General features: G+C 33.6%; 1 protein-coding gene across 1 annotated transcript; it reads left to right on the top strand.

The window, feature by feature from the left end:
* The first annotated feature begins 5253 nt into the window (after positions 1-5253).
* On the top strand, positions 5254-8192 carry LOC111395806. Its single transcript, XM_023021962.1, has 5 exons — positions 5254-5460; positions 6178-6313; positions 6398-7249; positions 7504-7702; positions 7771-8192. The coding sequence occupies exons 1-5, from the start codon at positions 5458-5460 to the stop codon at positions 8033-8035; spliced, it is 1455 nt and encodes a 484-aa protein (XP_022877730.1). The 5' UTR covers positions 5254-5457; the 3' UTR covers positions 8036-8192.
* The last annotated feature ends 2491 nt before the right edge of the window (positions 8193-10683 follow it).

Here is a 10683-nt window from a genome sequence, read left to right as displayed (position 1 = left end):
AATGAGATTTTTTCTCCTGTGATAAAGCACACTACAATTAGAGTTATGCTTGCTCTTGTTGCTCATTATGATCTTGAACTTGAACAAATGGACGTGAAAACTGCCTTTTTGCATGGTGACCTTGATGAAATGATTTATATGAGACAACGACTTGGTTTTATTGATGAATCTAAATCTGATCATGTGTGTTTGTTAAAAAGATCATTATATGGTTTGAAAAAATCTCCACGACAATGGTACAAAAGGTGTGATAATTTTGTATCTACTATTGGTTTCATAAGAAGTGAATTTGATCATTGTCTTTATTTTAAAAGAAATGACGAAAATGCTATTGTTGTTTTTATACTTCTTTATGTGGATGATATGTTGCTAATTGGTCAGAATATGCATGTTATTAATCAGATAAAATAGTCTTTAAGTGCTGAATTTGAAATGAAAGACCTAGGACATGCAAAGAGAATTTTAGGGATGGAAATCACTAGGAAAAGGCACCATAGGTTACTGTACTTGAAGCAAACTACATATATAGAAAAAATGTTGACTAAGTTTGCCATGCATAACTCTAAATCTGTTTCATTACCATTGACCAGCCATTTTAAACTTAGTAAAGAGCAATGTCCTATAGAAGAATCTGACATTAGACAGATGGAAAATGTACCCTATGCTAATGCTGTAGGATCTGTCATGTACACCATGGTATGTACTAGGCCTGATGTAGCTCATTTCATTAGCACATTAAGTAGATTTATGGCCAATCCAGGACCTGACCATTGGGTTGCTCTAAAATGGCTGTTGAGATATTTGAAGGGATTTTCACATCTTGGTTTGATTTTTAGTGCCTGTAATGAAGGTGTTGTACTTAAGGGTTTTGTAGATTCAGATTTTGCAGGAGATAGAGACAATAGGAAATCTACCACTGCTTATATGTTTACTTTGTGTAATACATGTATTAGTTGGAAATCACAACTTCAATCTATTGTTGCTTTATCTACTACTGAAACTGAGTATGTTGCTGCAACTGAAGCAATAAAAGAAGCCTTATGGCTTAAGGGCTTGTTATCTGAAATAAATGAATTAAGTAACCCTGTTGTCTTATATTCAGATAGTCAAAGTGCAATTCACCTATGTAAAAACCCCGTTTTTCATGAAAGAACCAAACATATTGATGTTAAGTTGCATTTTATTAGAGATGTTGTTTCTAAAGAACTTATTTTACTTGAGAAAATTGTAACTCAGTTTAATCCAGCTGATGTAGGGACTAAGGTAATACCATTAAACAAGTTTAAGTCTTGTTTACAAATTTTGAACATTGATGCTGGTTAAATTTTTTGGTTCTGTATAGGTGCTGAATCTGATGCTTATTGGAAGTGCTGGGAAGCTGCATTCTTTGAAGAGATATAAACTGTGTTTTACATTTATTAGGCTTCTTGTATGACCATTGGCATTAAGGTGGAGATCTGTTGGGCTGTGATGCCAAGGTCCAGTCCAACATAGGCTGTGATGATGAAAAAGGCCCAAAATGGAATGAGATGGCCCACTTAACGGAGCTCAATAGTTCAATCCATACTTAGTTGCTCTGGGACCATTGGATCGACCCACTGATCAATGGTTGTTGGAATTTCGTATAAATAATATCTTTCTCTCTTTCTTGGCGGATTGAATCGTCATTTTCTGTTCTCTGATTTCTTCGTGTCTTCTAGAACCTTCAAGGGTTTTCGTTTATGTGACTCTTTCATCTTCTCTGTGTGAGATTTTCTGGTGATTATCTTGGTGATAATCGTGTCCTTGTGTGAGTCTCCTTTGTGTGAGTAAACTGTTGTGAGAAGTGGTTTGTCCATTTCGGGTTCCATTGAAGCGACTTTGTACTTTGGGATTGTGAGGGCTTGGGGTTGAGTTCGGTGCCTCTATGAAGTTTATGGGGCGTATGGTCTGAGCCTATGAAAGATCTAAATCTTGATGTTGTGGTTTAGGTTTTTCTGGTAAAGCTATTGTATATTTTTGGTTGTATGATTTCAGATCTTGGATTAATAGTGGTATCAGAGTCTATTCTTGTTTGTTCTTGAGTCTTCGATCGAAGGTTCGAACACTGGAAAATTAATTTTCAGGCGTCTGACTGTAGATCACGAAACCGTAGGTCTAGATTTGTGTCGATCTGGTAGTTTGTTGAGCTGATTCGAAACTAGACTGTGGAAAACGAGAAAGTTTTGTGACTTCTTGCCTCGATCTGTAAAAGGACCCTAAAATAAGAGGTCCTGTGGGTTCGATCTTGAACTGGAACACTAACTTAGAAGCTGTAAGGGCTCGGTTCGTGATTTGGTGATCTGGAGAACACTCACCCCTTGCTGCGATAACTAATTCGTGATCAGTGCTGGTGGTTAATCGTTTAATCACCCTTAGGTTTGCACTTCTTGATCCCTACATGATCACACACACACGTAACACTGTGTATAGTTCATTATATCTCTATTTTGATATGGTTAATTGTTGTATACTGTAACTTGTTACATTAATTAGTGATATCTTGTTATATTTGTCTGTGATCTCTGTCTGTGATCGTTTAAGTTTGGGTGATTCAAATTGAGCCTTGACCTAAGAACTTGATTCTCACAGAATCCTGGTGAATTTGATCAACCCATTAACTCATTTCTTACACTCCATTAACCATTCCTCTGTTCGTTTGATTGATCTCTGTAACCTGATTTCTTGCTTTCTCTCCTATTGCTATGAAGATACGAAGAAAATGTGAAGAAAGCAAATTCATCATATTGAGCGAGTATCATTTCTCTTCTGTGGATAGAGGAATCCTCAAAGCTTCGTTCTTGTGTATCTTTCTTCAACTTTCTTTGACCTTATTGCTTATCTGTTAGATCTTTTTTTTTTTTTTATTTAAGTATGTAAACATTATAAAAAATTGAAAATCTACTTAGAAATTATACAGTGGCAACAAGATCTCCATTGATTAAGGTTTATTTTATTTTGGTGATACCATTCCTTTTGTTTGATTTTTCATCTTTTTTCTTTTTTAGTTCGAATAGCCTTGTCCATCAAAAGATCATTGAGTGATTATTGAAGATTTCTAGCTGCAAATGTTTGGTATTGTTAATAATTCAAGATTTTCAAATAGTTTTATTTGATTTGTGATTTTGGATTCTTGGAATTGATTGAAATTGTGTTTTCGTAGTTGATGCTTTAGAAAGTGAAAGGTCTTCTCTGCAGTGTTTGGGATTTGATGGACAGAAGAATTCTCTAATTTGTATGTAAATATGTTTTGATTTTTTTGTTCTTTTTAGTTAATCATCAATTCTTGTAAGTTTCATTTGATTACGTTGCATCGTATTAATTTTGTTAGAAGATAGGTGAATTAGCTTTTGAGATAATTCTGTAAAACTATTTATCGAAATTAATTTTTGTAAGACTATATAATGAGCAAAACTTGGGAATATTGATTATCAGACGGGAGACAGGGATAGACGTTGGAGTTTCTGCTGGTTTTGGATAGAGGAGATTCGTTTGAGGATGACGGAGGATATTCAAAGTAATTAGTTCGATACCAAGTTTTTGCTCCTCCCCTTTCATTTTAAATTTTAAAATCTCTTTTTTTTTTCTTTTTGTATATATTTCATTTTTTATTTGTGTTTTACGAAAGTGAAATTTTGTGCATTGTTGTAAGTTATTAGATTAGATGAATAGTCTTAAGAAATAAAAAGAATTTATAATGTTGTTTATGTGCAATGAATTTAGAATTTAGAAGACGTAAAAAAATAATAATAATACAAACATTTAAAAATAATAATAAATTTGGAGCTAAAGCTCCCTTTATTTCATTTTTCATTTGTGTTTTAGGATGGTTGAAAATATTTTTTTTTGTATATTTCGTTTTTCAAGACGGTCGAAAAAAAAATGAAAGCAGAGAATAAAAATATTTTTTTTTAACAAAAAGCAAAAAATAATAATATTTTTTTAGACAACAAAAAAAAAATGATAACTGGAGCTAAAGCTCCGTGCAGTGCATGGAGGTATTAAAATTAATAGCTCCGTGCATGCATGGAGTTATTTAGCTTCGTACTGCACGGAGCAACAAAAAAAAAATTATTATTATTATTATTATTATTATTATTATTATTATTATTATTATTATCATTTTTGCTTTCGCACGCAACCATCCTTACAGGTGCAAAAAATCTACTTCCATCCTATTTTTTCATTTTCCTCTTCAAAACAGATTTTTTTAACACACAATTTTTTTTTTTAACGATTTCATTTGGTTAAATAAAAACTATTTTTTGGTAAGATTCAGTTGCTTAATTTGACGGGATGCCTGGATGAATTAATAGTTTTTCTTTGGTTTCATGTCTTGCAAATTTCCGCTTTTTAATTCTCTTAACATATTTTTCTCGTGGATATAATAGACTAAAAATAGGTGAGTTGTATCATATTGCCAATCAGTTGGGCAAATTAACTCTTGACTAAAGACTTATAGAATGTAAGGGAGAATACAATTTAACATGAACATAGAGGGAAAAGCGAGATAAGTTGATGGTGAATGCTCATAGTTTCCTGTAAATCTAGAAATGAATAATAATAATAATAATAATAATAATAATAATAATAATAATAATAATAAAGAAAAAAAGAAAAGAAACATTTACCAAAATTTAATCCATGCTTGACATCAATTTTTTAAAATTCATTTTTTTTTTCCAAACTCATGTTCAATTATATGCATATTTTATGGAATCCACAACTTTATCAACTTTTCATTTACACACTTCATCAACTTAAATCAAAATTTACTAAAAATTTGATGCTTAGTCAAATCATATAGGACTAATTCAAGTACGATTTTTCAAAAAGTCAATTTGTTTTGGCAAAGATAATTCCGCATAATTTATCTGCTAAGTAGATATTAATTGAATTTATTTGGTGAGCCATTCTTATTTTTTTTTATCAAGAAATTTTTTTCACTAGCTATTGACCTAATGTTCAAAACTTGACCATTAAGAATCACATTTTCATACTTATTCAACCTGCATCAAAATCAACGATCTTATAAACAAATCATATGTATTGTTTATGATATTCGAAATGGATGCCTTTACTCACATCATAAACCTTTTCTCAAACAAAAGAATTTACATTACATCTTCTTTTTATGTATTTGATTGTAAATATACGGCTGTACAACTTATTCGCCCAAGACTGTACGGAATGACCATGTTTATACTTATTCTGTGCCAACCAAAAAAAGTAGGAACAGGGATTTGATTTTCTTTACAGCCTAGGAAAGCATTGATGGTCCAATTTCTAAAGTAGTTTCTATCTATCTTTCTCGTTAAGTCTTGGTCGTCCTCCCATTCTCGCACTGTACTCACCTTCCGGCCGGCAAATCCAGCGGCTGATTTCAAGTGATGATCGATGATCAGACGGTGACTATCATTTTGCTGTGATCTAATTAATATGGTAATTGTGTTCTAGCCTGCCTCATATGATCTTTTGATGTAGATTGCTTTTTCGGACAGTACTGAGGTGAATTAATGACTGATTATTTCATGTAAAAATGCATTTTGATCAATTATGTGCGAGTTTAGGACTAATAGAAGGACAAATGCTGATTATTTGATTGATCTTTGTGACTCCAGATTTTGATACTTTACTATTTGCATCTTGTGGCTAATAGATTTAAAGAATTTACCTACAAGTGATTATACTTATCTGTTTATTTTTTCTTCTAATTTTTGTAAATCTTCTTGAAAAGGCTATATTAGGTAAGCTTCATCTAAAACACTTCTATAATATTATCAAAACATGTTCAAAAAAGGTTTCTTAATTTTAAAAACAGCTTTTGATTTTTAAAAATCTTGTCAATGGGCTCTTACCATATTCACAAAGTCAGTAATTTTTTTATTTAAAAAAGTATATCTTGAAAATAATGTTATCGAGTAAAAAGTGGTGTTTGAGCGCACCAATCTAGGTGGTTTCACTTTAATGGTTCAACTAAATGAATTATATAGCCTTTCTTTCAAATAAATATATCGTTTAATATCACGTGGTTGTCATCGAGACGGGTGCTTAGTCCTAGTGATGGTAAGCATTACTCATTCAGTCATTTGATTTTTAAAAGTTAAGTACGGTGACATAAACTCCATTATAAACCACGGTTTTTTGATCGACATTTAGGAACGCAGTTCAGATGGAAAGTTGAAGATCAAGAAACAAATTATCTTCGGATCCTGGGGTAGTGGAAGAGAAGATGAAGAAAGTTCAGGGGAACTGTGCCCTATCTTTGATCATTACCGGAAGCCCAGTAATGAAGGTTCTTTTCGTGCATCATTGTGTATTATATTCAAAAATCTACTGGGAAGGATCTCCAACATCCGTTTATTTATTTTTTTGATAGGTAACATCCGTTTATTTTCAAAGCCGAGAAAACCAGAACCTATACTTCCTGTTGTAAATCCTGTAGTATCAACCAGAAATCATAGGTTTTTGGCAATCCAAGAGATTTCTTCTCCTAGTTCAGATTCATCTTCGGACTCGATCCCAGGCGCCACGTATGTCCCCCCTTCAGATTTGGAGTGGCAGTGGAATTACTCAGACAGAGAAATTGAATCCCCTCCTCCAGATTTAGTGGGGCAGTGGGACTGCACAAACTCAGAAAATGAAGTGTATGCTAATGATGGATGGCAGGATATTTCTTCTCCTAGTTCAGACTCATTTTCGGGCTGGAGCCGAGGCGAGATGTATGTCCGCCTTGCAGATTCGGGGTGGCAGACGAATTACTCAGACATAGAAATTGAATCCCCTCCTCCAGATTTAGTGTTGCAGAGGGACTACTCAAACTCAGAAGATGAAGTTTATGCTAATGCTGCATGGCCGCAAAATCCGCCAGTTCCTTCTGCAATCTGGACAGAGTCCTTTGAAGATGAAGACTCAAACTACATTCAACAGCTGGATGTGATCATTGATGCCTTTAATAGCTCTCTTTCCTACAAAAAGGTATTTGACATGGTGGATTCCGCTGTTTTTATCGAAGACGAGAAAAATCAGCTTGGCCCGAGTGAATCCGGAGAGAAAGTTGAGGAAGAGAGGGTGATAAAGTGTTTGGTGGCAAAAGGGAAATGGATAAAGCATTATAATAGTTACCACGGGATACTGCTTGTGGGTGAAGGAGACTTCTCTTTCTCTGCTAGTTTGGCTGTGGCTTTTGGTTCTGCCTCCAACATGATTGCAACTTCTCTTGATTCTGTTGGTAAGAAATTATTATAAATTCTCTGCCTCCAGTTATTATTTGTGGGATTCATGTATAAGATAATTTGTTCTTCTGAATATTTAGGATACTAGATTAGTTAAACATATTTTTGATTGTCCCATTTGAATAAAGATGAATTTTTATGTATTATTTGACTGATATGTTGTTGAAAATCTTGTGCAAACCTCATGTTTATATATATATATATATATATATATATCATGATTTGTGTTACATGTTGGTGGGATTTGCAGATTTTCTGGAGGAAAATTATAAGCGTGCAATGTCCAACATTCATGAGCTTAGGAGTAGGAAGTGCATTGTAATGCATGGGATTGATGCTACAGAAGTTGCAAGTCATCGCTTGCTTGGAGGAATGACATTTGATCGGATAATTTTCAACTTTCCGTTTGCTGGATTTTTCAAGGACTTACCTCGCGAGGCTCAAATAAGGTCGGTTTGTTTTATAATTCTTTTGGTTAATGGCTTTCATTTAAGACATATATTCTGTTTATCTACAGAAAGCACAGAAGACTTGTGAATTTGTTTCTTCAGAATGCTAAAGAAATGATTGGTGAAAATGGTGAAATTCACATTACCCACAAAACCAATGGTTTTCATAAAGAATGGATGTTAGAAACAATGGCTTCTTTCCACAGGCTTAGGCTCATTGAGGCTGTGGAATTCGATCTGTCTGATTATGAAGGTTACAACACCAAGTGTGGATTTGGAGGTGACAATAATTTCAATTGTTACCCTAGCAAAACCTACAAGTTTGGTCTTTAAAGTGCACTTCGCCTTTTAAGTTAGTCACTTGCTATGGTGATGAAAAAAAAAAAAAAAAAAAAACCATCGATATTGGTATGTAAATATTATTTCCATATTTTGTGAGTGTACTTTAAACACTGGGACAACGTTTGAATTTGGTGTGGTCTTCTTCTAATGTCTTGAAAGTTGACACATTTTACAAGACCAATCCTGCGACAATGTCATAATACATAATTCTTAACGTAATGTCACGTAGCATTTCATTATTGAACTGTTTTAAATACAATTAGCTTTTTCATCAAATCATTAACTACCCGCTTGAATGTCACTGCATGTGTTACCTTTCTTCTGACAATGTGGCTAAATCCGTACAAGACCGAACCAAATCTCTTTTAATGGGTAGCTTCAAAACATTCAGAAAATATCTTTTCGATTGCAAGTATTCATATATTTTCACGTAATACAAAATTTTATGAAGTCCACTCTGTTCTTCCTTTGAGGAAACACTTTGTCCTTTAATTTGTAGAAAATGTTAAATAATTTTGTACTCAATGGCTTGATATCCCTGGAAGTAAAATTCAACCCTCTTCCCCACTAAAATGCATATACTAATTGTTACCACTTTCTTCAAAATTAACTTTGGAGTAAAAATTTAAAATGCAAATTGTATGTTTGGTTTCAATGGTCCACCTATGGAAACAAACAAATGTATTAAACAAACATTTTAATCCCTTTTGCAAGAAGATATATTTGCCTAATGTCTTTCTACCCGTTGATTCCAGAATGAGGAAAGTTGAAAATAACGTGATCGAACATTGATTCTTTGGGATCGGCATGCTGATTAAGTTTTGTTTGGTTACCTCCAATCCATGTCAAATGGAAGAACCCAAACTTTCAAAATAGGCCAATTTGATTTTGCAGTTGTAAAATATCCTAAACTTCAAAAACTTTAAGAAGTGTTATCATTAGATTATTGTTTTAAATAAAATCATTAATACGGAAAAATGATTACTATATTATTATTATTGTTGTTGTTGTTGTTGTTGTTGTTTAAAAAAGTGGCTCACAAACAAGTGTTGGACCTAACCTTCGAACTACAACTGTTTCTGTGAGCGAGCTTCAATATTTGGGCTTTGCCACATCGAAGAGGAGCCTCGTCCAACTTCTCGTAAGATGTCATTCCATATGGGATGCCACATAGGCTCGTCGGGGGGTCTTAGTGGTGAGGCTTAACAATAGTCCCCCAAATCTATTTATGATTATTCATGTTATGGGTGGACATGTTTCTTGTGTGATGTGTCTTTGTTTTGGCGAATGTTTTCTTGCAATGGTTAGGTTATTGACACAATACTATAGTCTTCCACTTCCTTTGAAGATTTCCTATTGATAGAGTCCTATTAGAATGATTGATATGATTTTTGTAACGAGTAATATGTCAAAATCTTGTCAACATAGGTTACAGGGTGGTTGTCTCCGCTAAGAGCATTAAGGGGTTGTTTGAGGTCCTTTTTTTAAATAGTGTGATGATGGAAAATGTGTGGTTAAAAAAAAAAAATTTGGGTTTGTATGTAATATTATTTTATTGAAAAATGTGTGATTGAAATATGATCAAATCATTGTTCAAGACTACATTTTGATGGAAAAATGGAGCCCAAACAAGGGCTAAATATGCCACTAGCTAGTGAGGTCAAATTGATACCTAGAATATGATGTTTCGATTAAGGAGATGAAGCATCGCGTGCCTCCTCATCCAATGGACACCATTTCATATGTGACACTATAAGTACCCTTTCCTTGTATCATTTGAAGGGTAATGCAACGTTATACATTGAAGACTAGAGTTATTGCGTCTCTTTGCTTTGTTATTCTCTATTTCTTGAGCTAGATGTTTAACCTTGAGTTTATTTTCTTGATTGTTCATTACCATACAATCCTATTTATATATGTTGTTGGAGCTTGAACGTCTTTGTCTCACATTACAAAGTTTCTCCCCTGCTCAAATTTGAAACGTCATTGACTAATAATCCGTCCAAGTATGTTGAAATTAGTTTGTGTGGACACGAGTGGGCTCGATGACACTAACATTTAAATTATTCCTTTTTGCAAGAAGATTTGTTTGCCTAACAACATGGGAGTGTATTTCTCCTTGTTGAATCCAGCCTGAGGAAAGTAGAAAATAACATGATTGAACTTTGATCCTTTGAGATAGCATGCTGTCTAAGTTTCATTTGTTTACCTCCAGTCTATGTCAAATTAATGGAAGAATCCAATCTTTCCAAAATAATTTTTCTTTTCATTTTTCCTAGTGGCCGTCTTTGTTTTGGAGTTGATTGTTAGAGCTAATCTTTATGCAACCATTTGTAGTTCATAGTCAACTTCTTATAAATTAAATTTCAGATAGAAAATGGAATGTAGAATTGTTGAATGTGATGCTGGAAAATTATTTGGAGAATTTTTTCTTGGTACTTTGACATATCTAGTCATGCCTTTTTGGCCAGTTTGTTTGAATTGAATCATTGGAACCACTAAAGATGTAAGGCTGAAGCAGAGAAGTAGACAGGATGCATAATAATGAACTTTTCAAAAATTGAAAGTAATTAAGCAACTTAGACCAATTCGTAGAAACTAGGATAGATCTGAGAGCCTTAGGCCCTTAACCCTTGATT

This window comes from Olea europaea, chromosome 6 (genome assembly GCF_002742605.1).
Source record: "Olea europaea var. sylvestris chromosome 6, O_europaea_v1, whole genome shotgun sequence".
Lineage (NCBI taxonomy): Eukaryota > Viridiplantae > Streptophyta > Magnoliopsida > Lamiales > Oleaceae > Olea > Olea europaea.
This window is presented reverse-complemented; position numbering and strand designations above follow the sequence as displayed.

Excerpts from the sequence above, each read along its gene's own strand:
- LOC111395806 (XM_023021962.1), top strand. Across the intron at positions 6,314-6,397 it reads CCGGAAGCCCAGTAATGAAG|GTAACATCCGTTTATTTTCA; the intron begins GTTCTTTTCGTG and ends TTTTTTTGATAG. Across the intron at positions 7,703-7,770 it reads CCTCGCGAGGCTCAAATAAG|AAAGCACAGAAGACTTGTGA; the intron begins GTCGGTTTGTTT and ends GTTTATCTACAG.